Source organism: Triticum aestivum, chromosome 3B (assembly GCF_018294505.1).
Source record: "Triticum aestivum cultivar Chinese Spring chromosome 3B, IWGSC CS RefSeq v2.1, whole genome shotgun sequence".
NCBI classification, from domain to species: domain Eukaryota; kingdom Viridiplantae; phylum Streptophyta; class Magnoliopsida; order Poales; family Poaceae; genus Triticum; species Triticum aestivum.
This window is the reverse complement of record NC_057801.1, coordinates 808,031,958-808,055,318: the sequence shown is the minus strand read 5'-3', so window position 1 is coordinate 808,055,318 and position 23,361 is coordinate 808,031,958. Positions and strand designations below refer to the sequence as shown.

Sequence of the window (23,361 nt, the reverse complement as noted above, 5' to 3'; positions counted from 1 at the left end):
CAATTGGCGCCCACTGCAGCGCCCTCGTGGGCCGGCCCAGTATCACGTAGCGCCAACGTAAAAAACAGTAAAAATATTGGTGCAGTTAGCAGCGAGGATTCGAACTCGCGCCAACGACGCGCAGGATAACCAATCGAGCTACTTCTTTCGATATGCAGACTTTACCGTGATACTGTTAATACATAACTGAAGCCGCACTGTTCCAAAAAAAAAAAGCTGACGAACAAAAAAAAGAAGTTTCACGAATTTGTTTTAAAAAAAGATTCATGTATTCAAAAATGTTCGCTCATTTCAGGAAAAAGTTCACGGATTTGAAAACTCGTGAAATTTTAAAAAGGTCAGTAAGGAAAGTTCAGTGTACATCAAAAAATGTTCAATGGGTATTTAAATAGTTTTTCAGCGTATATCACAAAATTGTTCAATGTGTAGTTAAAAATTGTTCAGATTATATTACAAAATTGTTCAATGTATAAAATTTGTTCATCTATATAAAAAATGTATAATATGTTTTAAATTATTTCAATGTATATCACAAAAATGTTCACTGTGTAGTTGAAAATTGTTCATCATACACCGAAAAAATGTTTAGTGTATATTTGAAAATCACTCATCGTATATAAATTTTTGTTCATGTTCTCAATAATTGTTCACATTTTAAAAAGTTCATGGAATTTTAAAATTTTCATCGAATTTTAAAAATAGTTCATCGATTTGATAAAAATTCATTCAATTTTAAAACTTTCACGAATTTATCAAAATTCGCATTTTTAAGAAAATATAAAAAGGAAATTGAGAAAATAAAAATAAAAAAGGAACCAGAAATAAAAGGAAAAAAACGCCCAGAAATCAGCGAGCAGTGAAATCCGGTTTGGTGGGCTCTCGCGGCCTACGTAAATAAAAGAATGAAAATAAGTACATGCACACAATAGGTATTGTGGTCTGTTAGTTAGTGTGCTACTGTTTCAATGGAGAGGTCGTGAGTTCGAGCCCTGCCATTCGCAATTAGATTTTTGCTGCAGTTTTTTATCAGAAAGAAAAAGAATGAAATGGGCCGGCCCAGCGCGGCGCGGGGTATGCGCCCGTTTGCGGCAACAGAAGAAACCGGCGCTTAAGGCGCCCGCATAGGAAATGCCCAAAAGTTAATTAAGCTGCGTGCCAGCCACTGGGCCTGCTCGTGCGCAGTGGGCTGCAATTTCGAAAATCGGGGCCCCTGGAAAGTGGAGGCCCTATGCGGGCGCACAGGTGGCACACCCATGGCCTCGGGCCTGCCTGTACGAGTGTCCATCAACCGCTCGCGACCGCGCGCGCATACGGTTGTACAATACTAGATCGGAAACGCGCCTTGGCGCGAGGGTGCCGGTTACAACGCTATGGCCAAGTAGTGAATGCTCAATTTAGTAGGATCAAGTTTAGCGTACCTATTCAAACATGATATAACAAAATAAAAGGAAGAAACATTCACATATAGTTCAACATTGTCATGAAACTATAAGGCAGCGTACAGTTTTGGGTGTTGCAAAAGTTATCATTTAGGTCACACAAAAGCATCGACGTTTCAAGGCTTTGCTGAATTAGGAAGATTCATGCAGACTGGGAAGGCGGGATCCAAGTGGGCCTCTTAAAAGGAACCAAAGTTTCAATCTATAAGCATTATGACATGCTTTCTTTTATCTGATATTTTTTTCATTCAAAAGAATCATCAATTATCCAAAACATGTAAATAACATCCAGGTTCTTCGCCCATGCACATGATGGCATATCAAAATATTTTCTGTCAAGCGATAATCAGTGATTTTTTTACATAATTGGAATTAATAAACAATGAACTAAACCTGCTTGAATGCTAAGATGTTTCTAACACCGTCAGGTTAGAAAAAGGATAATGTAACCATTTTTAAACACATCATGATGGCTCTGTGTCCAGGTAAATCTTTGTGGCAATAACAATACAGTAGAGGCAACAAAAAATAAAATAAAAAGGTTGTTCCTACGTTGATGTTCGTCATTGTGTCGAGGAACATTTCCATCCTGAGGAAGACATCACAAATGAACGTTAGTTAGCAATGGAACATAAATGTATTGAATACAGGATGAGGATTAGGATGATCAGTTGACTGGAAAATCCATAGTGTCATTGTGTCATTCATATATGGAGGAAACATTGTTCGTTTATTTAACGGCGAGGCTCATTCATATATAGAGAATGGCTCAAGAAGTTGGAGTCGTTGCCTAAAATGTCGTGTCAAGACAATGACTAACCGATACTGCAAATGTTGAAACCAAGAGCCAAAAAGACGGTGGTCAAAAATTGAATTAGATTATGATCAAGTAAATGCTACATGTTCCACATAGCAAATAGGTCCAATTATTAAAAAAAATAACAAAACATACATAATGTGGCAAAGAACCTGAAACATTACAATTTTAAACTTCTACACGTTTAATTCGAGGTGCTTAAGTAAACCTTGGCTTAAGATTTTGTGTCGAGGAAACCCTTCAAATTGTTCCAGATCAACTTGAACACACTGCCCACATACACAACAAAAATATGATGCAAGGTCAGCAATTTTAAATTAAAATTATTATTGCACTACACCATAATACTTCTTTTAAACTATCATAATTTAAACAAACTATTCAGTATCTACAACTAAGTAAAATAACCGCCGATAATAGTCTATCTTTATCTTCTGCATATGAACATATATGTGGTATATTTATACCAGAAACATAAGAAGAGGGAACTTACAATGCTTGCCAATGTTGGGGATCAACGCTGATCACATCCATGCCAAGGTGGGCTTTAGGTCAGAGAGAGATGCAGCTGGCAACGTCCTCTACCTCTACTCCGGGGCGACCCTCCTTGTGCGTCCGCTTGCTTGATGGTATCCTTTGACTACAGATCATCCAAATCCCTCCACCTATGGGCTTCATTTACTGCAGAGAAATGGAGTTAAGAGGGGGCTCAGTTTTAGACACCAATCTAATTATGGGATAGCATCATTATGGAAGTAGGCAGGAGCCTTGGCGAATAATAGATATGTTTGAAATTAAATAGACCAAACACTGCTAATTAGCAGCGGAAGAAGATGTTGACTCATATATGAATTATAATGACCTCACATGGTGCTCAGCGCCATCGAGCGACCATCAATAAAAATTATAGTTCTCAACATTAGTAATCTAACACCAAGAAAATAAATAAGCAATCATAATCATCTGTCAACATTTTTTTTCTCTTCTAATTTTGTAGAAAAGGATGGAAGTTTTGTTCCAGAACCATAAATAGGAAAGAGAAAGAGAAAGAAATACTAAACTATAGGGAACTTAACTATTTGTCAAATCATGAGTTATGTACATAAAGAAGTAGGCACAAAATTAACCTTGGAAGAGGATTACTCTTCCTTTTTCTGGGCCCAACACCCTAATAGTGTACTGTACCATAAGAGCATCAGTAAGTGACACAACTAATCTGCCTACATACATGATAAAGAACTTCAATGCCATATGTGTGTGCTGAAAGCAAAAAAGGAAATAAAAAATACTGCATCTGAACCATATTGACTACTAAAAGGGTACGCACAAGCTTTTCTAAATTTACCACAAATGTGATATATTGTGCTATAATTAAATGGGTGCAATCTGAAAATTGCCAGCATCACAGATCATCCATGCTTCTAGTTACATCTATAAGTGGCCAGAAGGAATGGAAAACTTTATTTAGCTTGTAATATGTGAATGCCAGGAAAGAGAAGTTGAATATATATATATAAGCAATCAACCAAGAAATGAGATGCTATATGTGAATAATATACAAGTAAGAAGATGCTATATCAATGAAGAGCATATGGGCACATCTAGGAAGAAAGAGAGTTCCTCAGTCATATAAATCAGCAGGTATGAGGCATAAACATGCATCTTGTATGCATATAAACAAAAAAATATGTACAAAGAGTTTTTTTCTGGGCCATCAGAAATAATGCATTCCAAGCATCAGATGTTACCTAGCAGGAAAAAATAATCCATTCGACAACAAACAATGCCTAGATTGCATCAAACTGAACCCATGCATAAAAAGGTTAACAGAAAGCAAGCTGAAGGCTTGTTACCTCAAAATCATCTCCTACATAGCTTAATATCTACAACCCATCTCCAAATGGTTCCTACAATATTGCAAACCTTGCCAATTGGGCATCATCCCCACATTCTTAAATATCTATATATGTGAATTAAGCTCAGTTGGTTTGAGCACACAACTGTAATATGATACAATGCATAGCAAGATAGAACAAAAAATGTCAAAAAGGCAGAATAAACTTGCAAAGAGGCTACCAACATAACAATAGGGATTCCTTTTTACCAAAAGCAAAAGCGGCAAGATGCACCTTGCTCCATGAAAATTAGGGCTCATAAGGGTCTAGGGACCTGATTCGTCCCTACGGCAGGCTAGCCTCGACAGGAGCAGTGGCTACCTCGACCTTGGTCCCTCTAGAGCTGCTGCACACACACACTAACCTATATGTCAAGCTGCAAAATAAAAAGGATCAGACCAGACAGAGACGGAGGAAATGGGGGAAGTGGAGAGGCGCTCACCTCTACCTCCGCACGACGGATGCGTGACGTTTCACCTCGAGCCGTCTTCTTCCTGAAGTGCACGAACTCGAGGACAACGATTTGGCGCTCCTCCAGTCGACGACGACGCCTCCAAGCAGAGCAGCAGCGCGAGTGGCAACCAGCACACTTCAAACTTCTTAGTGTATGGAACAGAGTAATGCTGCAGTGAGGGAGCAAACCGAAGTTATACGGTGTGGGTAAGCAGTTGCTTATATCTAATTAGGAAGACCGAAAGATAGTGCCATCCCCATTTCCCTCAAAAGACAACAATAAAACATCAAGTTGCATCACTGAAAGCATAAGAAATTCCAACAATTTATAATTAGGAAGATGAAAGATAACGTACTCTAAAGATTTCTGGGCAGAAGACCAAAAGATAGTGACATCCCCATTTCCCTCAAAAGAGCATGTGCTATTAATATCTGATAGTATAGTAAGAATGATTTGTGTCCAGTGAAGAACATATCAACTGAAAATAATGGAAAAAGACATGGGCATTTACATGAATACAGTAGAGATGAGAGATAGGTAACTATTGTCATTTTACGAACCTATCACTTCCTCATCTGATAATAATGGTAAAATCATATAATTATATTTCTCTACATTAGTAATCGAACACCAAGAAAATAAATAAGCAACCATAATCATTTGTCCAAACCATCATTGCTCTTATAATTTTGTAGAAAATGGTGAAGTTCAGTTCAGGAACAGAAATAAGAAAGATAATAAGATATACTAAAATATAGGAATTTAACTGTTTGTCAAATCATGAGTTATGCGCTACTACCAAATCTTGAGTTCCACATGAGTGAAACACGACATGGCTAAGCGCTCAAAAGGAAGTAACAAAAAAATCATTAGACGAACAAAAATTAAAGTATCACTTGATCTATTTCTGGAGCAACACACAATATTAGCAATGCTAGCTAGCTGCACAAATCCGTGACCAACCTAATCATGTGTACGCAAGTGACAATTAATAGCAAGCCAAAAGAAATGAAAATTTGTTTCTTTACCTGCAACACATAATCGCCCCAACACATTTTCATTTCAGTAGTCTCCAAGCCAAACGCAACATGAGCTGAGTCAAAGAAGGCAAAACAACACTGGAGTAGGACCAAACGATGCATCACATAGCAACGAATTCCTAGCCCAGATCGAGGAAGAGTAATCCTCTTCCGAGGTTAATTCATTTTAGATGACAAACCGTGGGAAGAAAAAAGAACAGGTCCAGTAACATAGATGCGTTAACCAGCAAACACTACTCAGTCAGGTCCAATACTCAGCTTATTTCTGTCCCTTTTCAATATCAAGAATGATTATTAAGTAACCAAGTACATAACAAAAACAAATAATGTCTACATAGTAGCTCATCTCTCTGAATACAGCCACACTGATTTCGATGTACATTTTAGGAGCAATGGAAAACCAGAAAAACAGAAACAACTCACTGCTAACATAAGGAAAAAGGAGATCACCATATAAGCAAAAAAGAACAAAGCAAAATGAGACAAATAAGCATGTCAGAACAGCACCCAGCATTCACGGCAACATGGAAGTGCTCTCTGAACTACAACCCAAAATAAACACATGTAGTTTTCTCTAAATGTTAACAGATGCATGGTTTGAAAATTTTCTAACCCAAACAATAACTCAAAACCAACCCATCTGGATCTGGGACAACACATTTAGATCTTAATTAACTTGTTCACCAGCACACAGATGGAGCAGATAACAGACGGTAGTAGCTTACGCATCTCACTCAAGAACCACTAACTTCAGACTTGATAGTAAAGAATAATACACAAGAATGAACCTGAATCGGAGCAAAAGAAATGTTGTGAGTAAAAAGATCCAACTCTTCTGCACAAGAAAGTCACAACAATGGACCCAACTCTAATTTTAAATCCATTTCTCACCATGAATCCAGCTCTACTTCAAATCAATTGATTGCACATACGTACAAACTGAACCAAACCAAGACGTGCAATATTTTAAAACTGAATCAAATTGCACAATGGCAATCAACACCTCCAAAACAACAAAAGATTATTGTTACTCATGCATCTTCAGTACAATCTTCAGTAGTTCAGTTAACCACTGACTTACTGTAACTTAGGCACCATACAGGGTATAAAAACAGAATTGCAGAGCACTTGCAGACTTGTACTGTATCACACTGCAAACTTGGAGGAGGGACACTTGTGCATACATGTTCATTTTGTTACATGTTCATTTCAGAGCCATCGTCGTCGATGGGCTAGACTTGGAAGAGGAGGAGCCATTGTCGTCGATGAAAAAAATCAGAATTTGCAATGGTTCAGAACTTAATGATCTAGTAATTTGTTTAAAACTCTACTGAATTTGTTTAAAACTTACTGCAATGGTTCAGAACTTAATGGTTTGGAACTCTACTGAATTTGTTTAAAACTTACTCCATAACATAAATGCTTACAACAGATTGACAAAATAGAGAGACCATAGTACAGAACAGAATTTTAAAAACTCAGTTTTAAATTGTGAAACAACAGCTTGATGCAGCAGGAGCATTCAACATTCAGTTTTGACCAAAACTGGGATGGAGCAGGGGTGGAGTACCTTCAGGCTAGAGCAGGGGTGGAGGGGCGTCCTCCATGGCGTCGGGGGCATGGACCGGAGCAGGGGTGGAGTGGCATCCTCCATGGCGTTGGCGTCCGGGCGACTGAGCGAGCTACAGAGCTGCGTGGTGGATCTGGGAGGGAGATAGGACGGGGTGAGGAAGAGAGGATGGGATGTCGATGAGTGGAGGGACTTACCGGAGCCTCGCCGGAGCTGGAGTACGCCGTAGAAGCCCTCCTCGTCGTCTCCAGTTGTCTGCCCGCGCTCCCGGCACAGGCACGCAGTTCCGTCCGTGGTCCCGTTCAGCTCCGTCGCGTAGCTATCCTGCTCACCCGCGCGTCTCTGCTGCTCCCCAGCCCCTGCTCGCCTGCCTCCTCGCATCCCACCTCGTGCGGTGCGGCGGCGGCCGACTGGGCGAAGGAGATGACGGCGGCGGGGCAGGGAGGCTGGTGCGGGGCTAGGGTTTGGAGGGGGGGAGAGAGAGGTGAGGCAGGAGGAAGAAGAGAGGGAGCGATTGCTTGGTGGCGGGCTTCGGCTCTTGGGCGACGGGCGGGGGCTGCTGCTTCCCTGGGAGGGAGCGGACGGTGGGGAGGAGAAGGCGCGGGACGGGGAGGATGGCTGGCGGCGCCGGGGAGGAGAGGAGAGTGGGCTCGAGGGGAAGGGGACGACCCAACTCGCTCTCAGCCTCTCACGGTCTCACCCTAGTGCTATCGGGCACTTTTCCAACCAGGCGAAACACCAAAAATGCCCTCAGCGGGGCACATGAATAGCAGGCGGTGGCACAAGATTTTTACACTGTTTCGGTCTACAGTGTCTCTTTTCGATCCAACGTCCCAGATCCCTCCATCTCGTGATCGAACGGCCTAAAACACATCAAACAAAGCATCCGACGGCCAGGAATCACTAATCTCTGAGGAGGCTGGGGTGCTCCCAGTATGTATCTTACCCTGACTCTGAGGAGGCTGGGGTGCTCCCAGTATGTATCTTACCCTCATACGAAGGTAGTTTGGGAAACTTCCATTCTTCTGCTTCTTTCCCCAAACAAAAGCAATATGGACAGCGTGGCGGGCTCCTCCGAGGAGCGCCGCCGGGTCCAATGAGTTTCTCATGTTGAAACTATCGCGGGGCGGGCAAACCCGCGACAGTTCGAGAGCTTCGCGGTTTCGCGAGGCAGTTTGCTCCGTTGGTGCTTTGTATAGTTGAGACTCAACTCCCTAGAGATAGAGTGGAAAACTTGGCAAGCACCCTAGGTTATGATAATGCATATGCTGTTAGCAGCTCTGGTAGAAGTGGTGGTCTCGGTATTTTTTGGAATAATGAAATAAAGATAGAAAATTTTGGTTACTCTGCTTATCACATAGATGCTCATGTTACTTTGCCTGGTGCTCCGCCATGGCGGCTCACAGTGATGTACGGCGAAGCACAAGTCAGTGATAGAGGCAAGACTTGGGACGTGTTAAGATCTCTCGCTGAAGATAACGACCTTCCATGGTTGTGCTTTGGTGATTTCAATGAAGTACTGAGCTTGAATGAACATGACGGGGTTGGTCATCGGTGCATGACACAGGTGAATGGTTTTAGGGAGGCAGTTGACACATGTGGCCTTATTGATCTAGGCTTCTCGGGGAACAACTGGACTTTTGAAAAGAGAGTAGCCGGAGGGACATATACACGAGTGCGCCTCGATAGGGCACTTGCCTCTCCATCATGGTCCAGCATGTATCCAGGAGCCGTTTTGTCTCATAAATCTGCCACTACATCATATCACATACCAATTTTGCTACAGCTCTCAACGGCAGACGATCAGCCACGGCAAGCTAGACCTTTCAGATATGAGATGATGTGGGAATCTCATGAGGGTTTTCAGGCGACCATTGAACAACACTGGCAAGGCCCAGGTGCAACCACGGTTGCGGAGTTGTGTGCAAAAATTAAAACGTTGTCAACAAATCTGAAACATTGGGACCGAACTACGTTTGGTAGTGTGAAGGAAGAGATCCGATCTCTAAAGATTCAGCTAGAGAGCATGCGTGCGGACCCGGCGAGGACGGCACCTACTTGTCAGGAAGAGAAAGTTAAAGATCGCTTGATCGAACTCTATCACAGAGAGGAGGTCATGTGGCGTCAGAGATCGCGTATAATATGTTTGGCGGCGGGTGATAAGATACCAAGTTCTTTCACCTGCGGGCAAGTAGACGGCGCCTTAAGAACAAGATAAAAAGTCTGTTAAGACATGATGGTACGACAGTAGAAGATGCAACAAAGATGGAGACTATGGTTACGGCCTTCTACAAAAATCTGTTCACATTGGAGGGGACAACGAACATGCATAAAGTGATTGACGTGGTTCCCCGCAAAGTCACTAATGAGATGAACCAGCGGCTGCTGAGCGAGTACAGCGGAGAGGAAATTAAAACGGCGCTGTTTTAGATGGCGCCTACTAAAGCTCCAGGATCTGATGGGTTCCCGGCACATTTCTTTCATAGACATTGGGAGCTCTGTGGGGATGAAGTATCTACTATCATTCTGAAAATCTTGAGAGGGGAGGAAGAAGTGAACGAGCTGAATGATACTACCCTAGTCCTGATTCCCAAGGTAACAAATCCCACACTTTTGTCACAGTTCCGTCCTATAAGTCTATGTAATGTACTCTACAAGATTGCATCGAAAGTTATGGCAAACAGGCTCAAGTCTATTCTTCCTATGATCATATCGGAGGAGCAATCGGCCTTTGTCGCGGGAAGGCTGATCACGGATAACATCATCTCCGCGTATGAGTGTTTAAATTTTATGAAGAGGAATAGATCAAAGAGGAATGGGTTTTGTGCTCTTAAACTTGATATGATGAAGGCCTATGACCGTTTGGAATGGGACTACCTCTGTGCTATCATGTCTAAACTGGGTTTTGCGCCGGCTTGGGTCAACTCAGTTATGAGAATGGTATGTTCAGTTAAGTTTTCGGTAATGTTCAATGGAAAGAAACTTGAGAAATTCACACCTTCACGAGGACTCCGACAGGGGGATCCAATATCACCTTACCTTTTCTTGCTGGCAGCAGAGGGCCTTTCGTGCCTTTTAAAAAACCAGACAGAGTCATCTCCAGTGCATGGGATCAAAGTGGCAGATACGGCTCCGCTAGTAAGCCACCTTCTTTTCGTAGATGACAGCCTGCTGTTCGTCAAGGCTAGTGTTGAGGGGGCTATTCAGGTATCCTCTTTGTTGGAATCATACTGCAATGCTTCTGGACAGAAAATAAACTTGGATAAATGTTCCGTGTTTTTTAGCAAGGGCTGCTCGCAGGGTATTAAAGAGAGTATGAAAACTACCCTCAATGTTCACAATGAAAGTCTATCAGAGAAGTATTTGGGCATGCCTACGGATGTCGGGAGCAGCAAAAACGGGGCCTTTAAATATTTGAAGGACAGAGTTTGGAACAAAGTTAAGGGATGGATGGAAAAGGTGTTATCATCCGGTGGAAAAGAAGTACTTATAAAGTTTGTAGCTCAATCTATACCGGTTTACTCTATGGCTTGTTTCAAGCTACCTCGGGGCCTCTGTCTTCACATTAACTCCATCATACGTAAATTCTGGTGGGGGAGTAAACGGGGCGAGAGGAAGACAAATTGGGTCTCCTGGGAGAAGATGACAAGGCCAAAATATGAAGGTGGATTGGGTTTTCGGGACATTGAGTTGTTTAACCTTGCTTTGTTGGCAAGACAAGCGTGGAGAATCCTACAAACACCTGAATCACTAAGTGCAAAAATTCTGAAAGCGCGTTACTTCCCAACCATAGACTTTCTTGATGCTTCACTAGGTAACCAACCATCCCAGATATGGCGAGCAATCGTGGAGGGCAAGGAGATCCTCTCGCAGGGCCTTATCAAACGCATAGGTGATGGACGAGATAATTTGATATGGCAGCACAACTGGGTACAAAAGGAGGCATCGCTCAGACCAATAGTTTGCTTGAGCCAACATCGGCCACAGTTTGTGTCCGAGCTCATTGACAGCATAAATGCCAGATGGAAGCAGGACTTGGTTCGTGCAACTTTCCTCCCAATAGATGCGGAAGTGATCCTCAATATTCCTCTAGCCACAAGACAATGCCGGGATTCGTGGGCTTGGGCTCATGAACACAAGGGTTCCTTCTCCGTTCGCTCGGCGTACCGGATGCTCATCAACACGAAGCTAAGGCGGGAGGCTTGGCTCGAAGGACGATTAGGCCCGGCTGACAGAGTGAGAGAGGAAGCTAGTTGGACCAATATTTGGAAGGTTGCGGTGCCATCAAAACTAAAGGTACTCCTATGGAGACTTGCACAATGTTCTATACCCACGGCGGATGTCCTTCGTCATCGTAATATGGCCACATCGTCGCGTTGTGCCATCTGTGGAGAGGAGGACTCGTGGATGCATTCACTCATCATGTGCACAATGGCGCGTTGTGTTTGGGCGCTAGGTGACCCGAAGCTGGTTGAGCATGTTATAGCAACAGCAGAACTGAATGCAAAGGCATGGCGCTTTAGTATGCAAGAATCGATGCCTCATGCCGAGTTCACGAAGCTAACCGTGACATTATGGGCTATATGGGGGGCGCGGCGAAAGCTCATCCACGAAGGGGAGCACCAGAGCCCCATGGGGACCCATTCATTTATCACATGGTTTCTGGCAGATTTGAGTGTTGCTTCCATGTCACATGAAATAACGAAGCCCAAAAAAGCCCCGGAACGGGCGCCAGTTTGGATACCACCACCGGCGGATCATCACAAGATAAATGTTGATGCTGCGATTTGTAAACAACCTCCTGTGGGGGCTATTAGTGCGGTTTGTCGGGATCACTCAGGGGCATATGCTGGCTCAGCAGCGACGGTATTCCATGGCATGACGGATCCGCACATACTGGAAGCTTTGGCATGCCGTGAGGCTATTGCATTAGCCAGGGACCTTGCACTTACTCATTTGAAGGTGGCTTCCGATTGCCTATCGGTGGTCAAGGACATACATACTGGTACTATGGGTACAATTGCTCCAATCGTGCAGAAGATCATCGACTCGAGCAGGGAGTTTCAGGCCTATTCTTTCACCCATGAGAGACGTCTCTCCAATAAGGAGGCTCATGGATTAGCGCGACATGCTTTACATTTAGGGGAGGGTCGCCATGTATGGATGTTACACCCTCATGATACTTATATTATTCCTGTAGTTCGCTCTATTGATCAATAAAGTAAAGCATGTTCTTCTCAAAAAATATATATATATACGAAGGTAGTAAATGTTTGTGTACGGCGCGCCGGCGCAACTTTCGGCCGGCCGCGTCGCTTTCGTGCGCGCATGCACATGCACGCGCATCACACAGGTGATGGGCCGGGCGCCACGCTGGCTACACAGGCCCACACAAAACTGCTTCCGTTGAGATTTACGTACGTGATGGACCCTGTGTGACGGTTCCTTTTTTTTCTTCTTAATTATCGTTTGCCTTATCTTCTACCTTTCTTCTACCTCCCGCCTGCATTGAGTACTACTCCTGCTATAAAATTGTTGCATTCGAATGTACAGACGCTGCAACCGATGAATCCAAAAGCTAGAACCGATGAATAAAACAGAGGGCCGGCAGAGATGTTGAAACTACCGATACAGGTGTTACAACCATTGATAAAAAAGCTTCAAGCCTAGATCGAAAAAGCTTTATTCATCGACAGCGGAAGCTTCAACCAGCCACTGCCAAACTGAAAAAGTTGCAACCGTTACTTAAAAAGCTTCAACTATAGGTGAAAAAAGCTTCAACCGGAAGATATACAAAGTTTCAATCGGACACAGCAAAACGAAAGGAGTTGCAATCGTTTACATAACAAGCTTCAATCATAGATGAAAAAAGCTTCAATCGGGACATTGAAAGTTTGGCCGGCGGCACGCCGATGCAGTGACGGATGTGCTAAGATGGCGGCTGCTAGGTCCTGCAACGACATAGGTGTCGGCTTGTAACAAGACGGCGACGTTTTTCTACGGGGCGACTACATCCTGCTCGACTAGCAAGGGCGGATCTGCGAACGGCGACCACTGGCGACGACGGCGCCCGACCACTACGACACCATGGGAATGCTGCAACCTTGCTATGACAAGATGCAACCGTCCCACGATGGAGCTGCAACTGGTGACGCGATGGCCGTGACCAGTGATAGGGAAAGCTGCGACCACGGTGAGGAAAGCTGCAATCAAGGCCAAAGAAAGCTACAACGGACAACCAAAAAAGCTACAATCGGCAATAGAAAAAGCTTCAACCGGATATGGCAGGGTTACCATGGTGCAAGTGGTGACGCCGAAGGAGCTGCGCGGTGGTGCATGGTGCTGCTGGAACGGCCGTGTGGCGTGCTACCACTGCGGCGACTAGGTGCTACAACGAGCGACGACTCCTGCGACACGCAATGCTCGAAGTTGTGAGACCATGGGACGGCTGGTTGGACGCCACCGACACCTATGCCGCGACGTACGAGCGACCATGACTGGAGGCGTTGGGCCGGTGACGCGCACAAGGGCTGGCGTCCAGCATTGAGTGTGGGAGGAGTAAACGATCTCCTTATTTTCTGGCTAAAGTACGGCAACACATGGAGTATGGAGTAATAACGGTTTGTAGAGTTATTTAATACTCCTATAATATAAGCAAGGAAACGGGACGACCAGCCCACGTGACGTACGATCGGACGGATTAAACTAGTTTGATCGAATGGTCGTTAGCTGACCGGCGCACGCTTCCACCGGTCCGCCGGCGCCTAGCATCGGACACGAAGCAAAAGCAAAAGCATGCTTGCCCCACTTGCCTCAACCCCCCAACGTGCTACTTTTTTTTTTTGAACCGAGCCCCACGTAAAATAAAACATGGGCCGGCCACCTATTTGCATGGCCCAAACACAACTAGCGAAGTGCTCAGTGGCAGGGCACTGTCAATTCTTTTAGTCCCACATCACCTGGCTGGACTGAAGGAGACGAGTTGCTTGGTTAGGCCTTGTACAATGGGAGATGTTTAGGGAGGTGCTTAGAAAAATAAACCGAGTTTTTCTGAAGCAACGGTGTCATTTTCTAAAGGAGAGACGCTTAGTTAAGCGCCTATCCTGTACAAATAAGCACCGGTGCTTAAAAAAGTCTGGTTTATTTTTCTAAGCACCTCTCCTAAGCATCTTGCATTGTACAAGGCCTTATATAAGAGGGCGGGGTGAAACAGAAGCACTCGCAGCTGCATAGTAAGCAATAAAGCAGTTTCGGTGTAAACTGAAAACCGAACAGAACCAGTCGGTTAACCGAATTATCGGTTAGCTAGTTTGTGTTAACTATTTTGGTTTGGTTGTTGCTTTTTTGCGAGAAATTTTTTAATCTATTTATTTTCAGTCATGATAGTACAACGAGTACCAGAAATAATAAAAATTATATCCAGATCCATAGACCATCCAGCGATGAATACCAGCACTGAAGTGAACCGAAGGCGTGCCGTCGTCATCGCCACCCATCGTCGAAGTTATAGACAGGGAGCCACCGCGCCCCCATGACCCTAGGCCCACCGGAGAGGAGGCGGACCTGCAGCGGCGGTGGCGGGAGGCAGAAACCCTAACCCCCGCCGCTGTTTCGCCTTCCTGCACAAGCTGAAAATTTATATATGCGACTATTTAGTAGACTCTTCAAGGAATTATCATGGTGTCCGTTTTCTACCAATTTCTTTTTAAAAATAATAATTCAAGTTCAAGTTTATTTTTATGATTCCCATTTGAAAAAAAAATATAAGGAAAAATTGCATGTGTCATGAAAATTAAGAGAAGTGTTTGTGCATATGAGAAAAAAAATGCTCAACAATTGTTTTTGGAAAATGTTGGAGGTGTGTTAAAATTGTTGACATGTTTTTTAAAAATGTTCGTCATGCATTATTTCCAGTGTTTTAAATAGCGGGTTATGCTAAATAACGACGGACCTCCAAATCAGCTATAACGGAGCTATAGCAGGCTATTTGTACATGCGACCATTTAGCGGCACCCTGCTGAAAATGCTATAGTGGGGCTATAGCCGGCTATTTAAAACTATGATTATTTCACGTGCATCAAAACAATAGTGTAAAATTAGTCTTACATATGAGGAAACACATACAAGTTAAACATTTTAAATACATTTCTAGAACTTATTATTATTACACAATAATTTTCGAAACACGTTGACTATTGCTCAACATACTGTCAATTTTTTAAGAATTTTGCATTTTAAAAATTACATTGAAGACACAACAATTCTGCGTGCTTGTTCACCTAATTTAAGATGCGGAAATAAACACAAACTTGGACAAAACAAAAACGGTTGTTGGGCAAATAATAGGGCAAAAAGATAACCATTTTCTAAAATCATGCTGAACATTATTCAAAATACGTGTTGTATTTTTCAAATAATTATGTAATTTAAAAATACAGTGAGAGTACATAATACTTGTGCACGCTTGTGGTCATGAATAAAGATAAATATATTTTTCTTTCATTTCTTTTTATATATCCGTACAAAATTTAGAAAAAGTTCATGAAACACAAAATTTAAGATATAATAAAGATTTAAATATACAGCTTATTGTATATTAATAATTATTTTATTTTTTATATGGGGAAAATGGACACAAACCTAGGAGAATATAAAAAGGAAATCTTAAGAAAATGCATCAGCACAATAGTAGCGTTCTAGCTATTCGATATGCTTGTCTAAAAAAAAGCTATTTTCGTTACTCGGATATCATTTGGCTAGCTTGTGTTTGTCAATTTGGCAGGAGGTGTCGCGTTCTAATCCCAGTGTGCAATTTATTATTTTTCCATCTTATTCCTCTTTGGCATGCTGACATGTGGGTCCTGTATCTATACTGTACACTCATGTGGTGCTGTGCATATCAGGAGACGTAGTCAGGACCATACATATACGTGTGACGTATTTCCATCTTCGAGGACCATATTGGAGCATTTTACAGAATTGCAGGACCGTTGTGTTACATGCCAACTAGTACAAGGACCATAGATGCAACTAGTACAAGGACCATAGATGCAATTTAACTCACGTTGTTGGCATATCAGACGAACAGCCATCAGCGATCACAACGAACATGGCCGGGGAAGGGCGACCGTTGTGCTTCACCTCGAGTTCGTACGTCAACGCCAACGCCGATGGCGTGTAAGGCGTCAGTTTACCAAGGCAGCGATTCTCGGACGGTTGATAGGAGATCGGACGGCCCCAATTATATAATACAATTTTTAAAAGGCCAACTGCCCGGAGTGCTTAAGGAGCATGAAGGTGTTCTGCTCTCTGTGTTTACGCATCAGAAGACTGACAAGTCAAGAAAACACATACTAGAAAAAGTAATATCATCAAACATATCACACCATATTCACAAGTAAGCATCAAACTGCCGCCATCTGGACTCTTCCAACACTTCATTGTGGCAGCAACACGTAATGAAGTCCAACCATGTCTCCACAGCTCCTAGGAGCCACGCACAAGTTGCCTGAAACCAGAGCAGCGGTCCTTCACATGAGCAGGCATAAAAGAGAACACATACCAGAGTGAAATCAACTGCAAAGCTAAAGCAGAGGCTAGGCCTATCAAGTACTCCCTCTGTAAAGTAGTGACCTAGAAGATCTTATATTAATTTACAAAGGGAGTAAATAGTAATTACATGCACTTGTGTGCAAGGCACTTGATTCCTCTTTGATTGCTGTGCAAATGTCACACAAATCCCAAGAAGGGTTGTGCCATCTACTCCTTTTTTAACACTCAGCCATATAAAATGTGCCGCCTAATACTACAACTTGTGCGAGTAAATCTTCCATCAAAGTCTATCCGCTGGACTCAGATGCAAGACTGAGGCAGGCTACTCATCATGCAACTTCATATCCTGCCAATACTGGTGCAGCTAAAGTTACAGCTATACCTAGCACAGATTATTCAGTTATGTGTTCTCTCGTGTTTTACATCTAATGGCTTGAATTGTCCTCAAGAAGAATATATCAACAAAAAAAAGCTGATACCAAATGCAACTCCTGAAGCTCTAAAAAGGAAATCCCCAATTGGACACTGAGGATGCATGTCCATTGGACACTGAGGATACCCAGGGGCTGGTTGGTCTCGAGCCCAACCTGGGGATTTGAGCAGGTAATGGCAAAATGCTTACAAAGAACTGTTTAGAGACATAAATCTGAATGGTTTCCTAAACTTTGATGTTAAGCAATCTCTGGAATGATTTCCTTCACCATCATGAATAAGGCATCCGTGCAAGGCCTTGAATTTATTCAAGCCTCATAATGAGAACTACTACCAAGTAATTTTCCGTTCAGAAATACTCCCTCCATCCCATATTAATTGTCGCTCAGACGGATGTATCTAGAAGTAGATACATATGTTTGAGCGATAACTAATATGGCATGGAGGGAGCATACATTTGCTTTTGCCAGGGGTATTTCTTGAGCACTCAGGCATGTACAATCTGCTATCTCACACTACTTTAGAGTTTTCACTTACCTAAACCAGAACAGGCACTATTTCTTCCATTCGTTCCGGTGGCAGATTTTTAGCCTTGAAACGCTTGTAGGTAAACCACCAATCATCTGGATGTTTTCCCCTGCAAGTGGCACCGGCTACGCCTATGCCAATAGCACATATGGCTCTAGGCAACCCTCCACATGCTGAAACCATCTGATAACCAATATAAACTATAAATTATAGTGCACAGTTTTTATGTGTTGGTTAAAAGTATATCTGAAAAAGTTATTCTGTAGAAATATATATTACCTTTTTTGCATATTCATAAATTTCAGTATCAGCTTCTGTGATTTTTACTCCCGCATTATACTCGAAAAGACTCCAAGCATCTTCATCCCCGAGACACTTCATCTCCAGAGTGTTTGATATGGTGCATCCCATGCGAGCACATGCTACCTGACTCCTCGACGTAAGAATAACCTTTTGCCTATGCCCAAGAGCCATCGGCAAACCAACAGCTGTCAAATCTGGGTAGACTTCATCTTGCACATCGTCTAACAGAACCAAAAAACTGACATGCTCTAGGTACTCCATGATGATTTTAGCTCGGTAATGCTCCTCCAACAATGAGATTGTCTCCCAATCCAATTTCAAAAAGTATGCGAAATGATTTTGCATAACTCTGACGCTACTACCACCATCAAGAAATATGACGTGATGAAATGAATCGGCAAAGCTATCAGCGATGAGTGAAAGAAGCCGTGTCTTGCCAACACCCGACGTGCCCCATAATCCAAATATAGACTCATCAGATCGTTCACTTTGTAAGAATTCTAAGACCTTATTCTTATAAATGTCCATCCCATAAAGGCCGCGAACACGAGGCACTATTTGCCGAGCACGAATTGGGGTTTCTAACATTCCTCGCTCTTCAGAGGTCTTTGCCTGATTAGCCACATAACGAGCACTGAACTCCCACATCAAAATGCTGATTTCATACATTATGGCACTAACCTGATTCAGAGCAACAACACAGTCAATAAGTCACACATGAAAAAACACTTGTCTAATTTGCACGAGTGTGGAAGAAGTTAATTAGGTTATCCAAATAAATAAATATCAATGCAAGAATCACACGCATGCTAGAGAGACAGATTTTACTAAATAAAATTGTGGAGAAAGCATGACACATGGAAGTAAAGTTATCATTGTACAATTACCTCAATAATATAATACACATAATAGGCATGGAATGAGTCAATTGTCAAGGGAGGTTAGTAATTAGTGTAGTGTCAGGCCTCTAGTCAACGCAGCAACATGGTCAATATGTGGAGTGACTCTTATTTGCTCGGACAAGGATCAGCAGATTATCATACCTGTAACTTGGGCATCCATAGGCAGATCATCTTGGGCACCAATAAGCAGACCATGAAAGCAAGCTTTAATTGATGATGCACTAGAATCATGTGCCTGAAACGAGGGAAATTGTCAGATCATGTAATCAAAATTGTACTCTTTGTTTGTACCCTACAAGACAACTCCGCCTATGTTGTCTCAACATAGCCGGTCCCAAGCCCGAGTAAAGGAGGGTTGTGATAGGCTTGGCGAGCCAACATCAAAACTCAGCCACTCTTGATGGAGATGAAACCCAGAAGAAAATCTTTGGGGCATAACCCTCTCAGCGATGCGCCATATCAGAACCCTGGTGTGGTGCCAAATGGGCAAGGGCCCCCGTCACCCCCCAGGTGGCGCAGTATCTTGATCTGGATACGATGACAAGTGAGCAAGGATCAGGCCATCGCATCCTTAGTGGCGCGCTACATCAACGCCCGCTTGTAGTGAAAAATGAAGGGTCTTCGCATTTAACTCGGCGACTGAAGAATAAGGAAGCTAGCCGAGCCTAGGAAGAATCGTTTAGGTAGCTGGAGCTTAGGAACTCTGACAGCTTCGGGGGCTAGTTCATACAGCGGTGAGGAGAGGCGTTGATATCCATTGAGTCCAAGAAACCAAATGGAGAGGATAGAAAGCAAAGGAGGTGGAGATACCGGCTTCAAGCTATGGTACACGGGGACAACTGCAAACAGGAATGGAATAGGCATCTTGATCAACAAGAGCCTCATGTGTGGAGTGGTAGACGTCAGGAGGCGTGGGGACTGGATTATCCTGGTCAAGCTGGTAGCTGGGGACTTTGTTCTCAATGTAATCAACGTGTATGCCCCTATTGGCAAGAAGCTCTTCATAGGACGAGACCTCAATGGCCACATGGGTACATCTAACACAGGTTTTGAAGCGATGCATCGGGGCTTTGGCTATCGCATCGGGAATCAAGAAATAAAAGATGTCTTAAGCTTTGCACTAGCCTACGACATGATCGTAGCGAACACCCACTTTAAAAAGAGAGAATCAAATCTAGTGACTTTTAGTAGTGGTCAACACTCTAGCGAGATTGATTTCATCCTCTTGAGAAGAGAAGACGGGCGTGCTTGTCTTGATTGTAAGGTGATACCTAGAGAGAGTGTTGTCCCTCAGCATAAGCTTGTGGTGAATGACATTCTCTTTCGGATTTGTGTCCAACAGGATAAGCGCCAAAGTCACTAGAACATAGTGGTGGAAGCTCAGGGGTAGCTCAAGCATTCAAAGAGAGGGTCATTAATTAAGGAGTATAATGTCAAGAGAGGTTGGCGTAGACCAAACTTGACATAGGAGGAGTCCGTAAAGCGAGATCTGAATGACTGGAGTATCACCAAAGAACTAGCCATGAACAGAGGTGCGTAAAAGCTAGCTATCCATGTGCCAGAGCCATGAGTTGGTTGTGAGATGTTATGGGTTTCAGCATAGCCTGCCCCAACTTGTTTGGGACTAAAGACTTAACACGCACTGCATATGGTTGAGTAGTTGATATACAAGAGCATTAGGACATATTGGTCAGCATTACAATTACAATATACTAATAGAACAATGGAAACTCTAGTGGTGGACAAAATGCATAAGCAGATGAATGCAATTAAATAATGTATGGCATAATGATTCAACGCAGTGGCATTCACAATTTTTTCAATGATTGTTAAATAAATGTATCCAACAAATGCATCAAATATATTGTGTGGATCATGGATGTGACACTTCCCCATCTCCAAGCACATGCCCTTCACCACACAACCAAACAAACAACCATGTCACATGAGCAAATCCAACCTTAATGTGTTCAAATTGTTAGCAGAACTAGACTGGATGACAAAACACAAATATTTGGAAAGGAACAAGGAAAGTATTTGTTGGAGCGGTGCTCACCACATTAAGTTTGGTAAGAACTACCGTGCACAGTTGAATCAAATTCCACTTTCATAAAGAAATATAAGTACAGACAATCATGGAGTCTATGGAATTATCAGTTCATACCTTTCTGGTTGAATTGGCCTTGTCCTTTTCTCTAACAAGAGAATATAAAAAAGAGGCACCATTGCAGCACATAAATGACCAAGAGTATGCCCACTGACAATATGAAGTGTCCACGTATAAATTGGTTTGTCTGCAACCTCTTGTACTCTTGCAAGAACGTAAAATCCTGAAAAAATTATTTTCAATAGAAGAAAACAAAATCAGATTGTATAAATTAGGTCATATTCAATTGCACTTTTAGTAAGAACAACCATTAATTCATGTCCTATGAGAAACGAACTATTAAAAAACTAAGTATATTGAGATGAATCACAAATAGCAACCTACACAAAAAATGAAAATGCATGCATTATATTGTGCAAGAATAATACTAACCTGCTGCACATAGCCAGTAGCTCGTTGATGCAAACGACTTTGTTCCTGCCAAATCATCAAACCTTTCGATAATGAAAATGGCCTCGAAAGATGTGAAAGTGACCATCATCTAGACAAGCAAACCAACATGTCATCCTTCAGTATATTAAACATCAAGAGAGTAGAAGCAAAAAGGGGATATCGATTATTTCTTTCCAAGCAATTTTATATACAAACATGGTGCTGAATGTTAGTCCTACTACATAGAAGTCTAGGAAAGACTTACTGGCAATGTGTCCCAAAATAGTGAGTCATTTTTCGGGTTGAGATGGTAAAAGAATGAACCAAAACCAACAACACTGACACCAGCAAAGAAGATTGTGTAGAGACCCCTCTGTGAGCTGCCAGCGCGATTAAGTATTAACATTCGAGTGTTTCAAATATTAATTAGAGTTAAAACAAAAACCAAAATTAGCGTAAGCATCAAATCTGCACCATGGCTAACAGTACCTTTCGCAGTGGTTAAGGATAAGCCCGGCAAGACCAACAAAAATGAAGGGAATTATTGAGATCACATTCAGCGTATTAGGGATCCCTACAAAATAAAACATAAATGTTATTCAATATTAATTAACCAATATAACTATGCCCCAGACTTTACTTGCATGAAAAAAATAATTATGATTTGTGTTCTATCAATCAGAAGCGTTTTTTTAAATGGAGCACAATTTAGCCAAATATGTTTTACTTTCTTTTGACTGGAGCTTAATTTAGCCAAATCTACGTTTTACTTCATCCGAATCTCCCCTGTCACTTGTATTGAGTTTATTGGACTTATAAACCTATAAAATTACAAACTTTAAATTATTAAAACAGCAGAATTGATGTTAGTGTGCAGCAACAGAACAGGTGGCAAACCGATTATATAAGACAAAAGCGCAAAGTGGAGATTAATTACCAAGGAAAAGTGTGCGTTGGTCGGCAAAGTCATGATAGTCCTCATCATGCGGGATAGCGGGTATGACGAGCATGAGCACAATGAATATGCCCGTATACACCCCCCAATTCTTCCTACTCCCCAAATCCATCACCGCCTCCGCCCTCTTCCTCCACCCCACATCCATCACAGATACCTCGTAGTTATCCTCACAGACTTGTTGCAATTTAAGATCAGAGAGCAAAATTAGTTAAGATCAGACGACAACGAAATCGTGAGGTACCTCCCCGTTCAGCTGCGAGGCGAGCTCGATCCGGCAGCGGTTAAGAGAAGCGGCAGGCTGGACGGAGCATATGGGGAGAAGGTGGGCGGCAAGCTGATCCGGCGGCGGCGGCTCGACTTGGGCGGCGGCGGCTCGACTTGGGTGGCGGAGGGCGGTGGTTGGTAGCGATGGAGAAGATGGGGAGGAGGGTGAGGCGCACGGCGCCGGAGGCAGCCACAGGAGAGGGGCGGAGGAGGTGGCGGCTATGGCGGCTCCGCTCGGGAGGGGATAAGTTGCGCTCGGGAGAAGAGAAAGGGGGTAACCCTAGCGGGCTTGGTGGGTCGTGCGGGCAATCCTGAGTCCGCGCTCAATTTTACACTTTTTCGGACAAAGGCGGCATTTTTTTTAGTGGTACAAAGGCAGCAAGGGGACACGCATTTTGCGTGCGGGCATGGCTATGTCCCTCGTTCAGGTCCACGAACATGAGCCGGGCCGACTCGTTGAAACGCGCGAGCATATGGGCCGGCCCAGGTCCGCGGGTACTACACAGCCTCGATTTTTCTTCTTTTTAATTCTATTTTTTATTTTGTTTACACTTTCAAATAGTATAAACATATATATTACAAAAACAATACTTTACATAATATGTAGGAAAATCTTAATCACGCATTAAAAAAATGTTGAATGAGTATCTAAAAAATGTTAAATAAGT

At 42.9% G+C, this 23,361-nt stretch overlaps 2 protein-coding genes across 31 annotated transcripts; both read right to left on the bottom strand.

The window, feature by feature from the left end:
- Positions 1-1,751: 1,751 nt before the first annotated feature.
- On the bottom strand, positions 1,752-7,918 carry LOC123072569 (uncharacterized). Of its 28 annotated transcripts, none has more exons than XR_006435234.1 (7): positions 7,413-7,918; positions 7,216-7,348; positions 4,961-6,877; positions 4,594-4,774; positions 4,361-4,497; positions 2,750-2,937; positions 1,752-2,028 (listed from the first exon to the last, which is right to left on the bottom strand). XR_006435234.1 is itself a non-coding variant. In XM_044496147.1 (3 exons), the coding sequence occupies exons 1-2, from the start codon at positions 7,594-7,596 to the stop codon at positions 4,625-4,627; spliced, it is 531 nt and encodes a 176-aa protein (XP_044352082.1). In that variant the 5' UTR covers positions 7,597-7,916; the 3' UTR covers positions 4,426-4,497; positions 4,594-4,624. The 28 variants fall into 28 exon arrangements, 1 of the variants encoding a protein (XP_044352082.1); XR_006435243.1 differs by having other exon boundaries at positions 4,961-5,036; positions 7,413-7,915; XR_006435228.1 differs by having other exon boundaries at positions 4,961-6,882; positions 7,216-7,918.
- Positions 7,919-16,456: 8,538 nt separating this feature from the next.
- On the bottom strand, positions 16,457-23,001 carry LOC123072567 (uncharacterized). 3 transcript variants are annotated; one of them, XM_044496145.1, is made up of 10 exons: positions 22,671-23,001; positions 22,409-22,603; positions 21,961-22,045; positions 21,737-21,851; positions 21,472-21,580; positions 21,097-21,262; positions 19,074-19,167; positions 18,007-18,711; positions 17,737-17,910; positions 16,457-16,723 (listed from the first exon to the last, which is right to left on the bottom strand). In XM_044496145.1, exons 2-9 carry the CDS (start codon positions 22,572-22,574, stop codon positions 17,737-17,739), a joined length of 1,614 nt encoding a protein of 537 aa, XP_044352080.1. In that variant the 5' UTR covers positions 22,575-22,603; positions 22,671-23,001; the 3' UTR covers positions 16,457-16,723. The 3 variants fall into 3 exon arrangements, with proteins under 3 accessions (XP_044352080.1, XP_044352081.1, XP_044352079.1); XM_044496146.1 differs by having other exon boundaries at positions 22,409-22,553; XM_044496144.1 differs by having other exon boundaries at positions 22,409-23,001.
- Positions 23,002-23,361: the final 360 nt, after the last annotated feature.

What these genes read in the sequence shown, in the direction of transcription:
- LOC123072569 (XM_044496147.1), bottom strand. Translation starts at nt 7,596, where the DNA reads ATGCGAGGAGGCAGGCGAGCAGGGGCTGGGGAGCAGCAGAGACGCGCG. An exon ending in ACCCCTGCTCTAGCCTGAAG is followed by an intron (nt 4,775 to 7,215) that starts GTACTCCACCCC and finishes CCCTCACTGCAG; the next exon opens with CATTACTCTGTTCCATACAC.
- LOC123072567 (XM_044496144.1), bottom strand. Translation starts at nt 22,574, where the DNA reads ATGGATGTGGGGTGGAGGAAGAGGGCGGAGGCGGTGATGGATTTGGGG. An exon ending in CCAACGCACACTTTTCCTTG is followed by an intron (nt 22,046 to 22,408) that starts GTAATTAATCTC and finishes TTTATTTTGTAG; the next exon opens with GGATCCCTAATACGCTGAAT. An exon ending in CTACTGGCTATGTGCAGCAG is followed by an intron (nt 21,263 to 21,471) that starts GTTAGTATTATT and finishes TAATTTTTTCAG; the next exon opens with GATTTTACGTTCTTGCAAGA.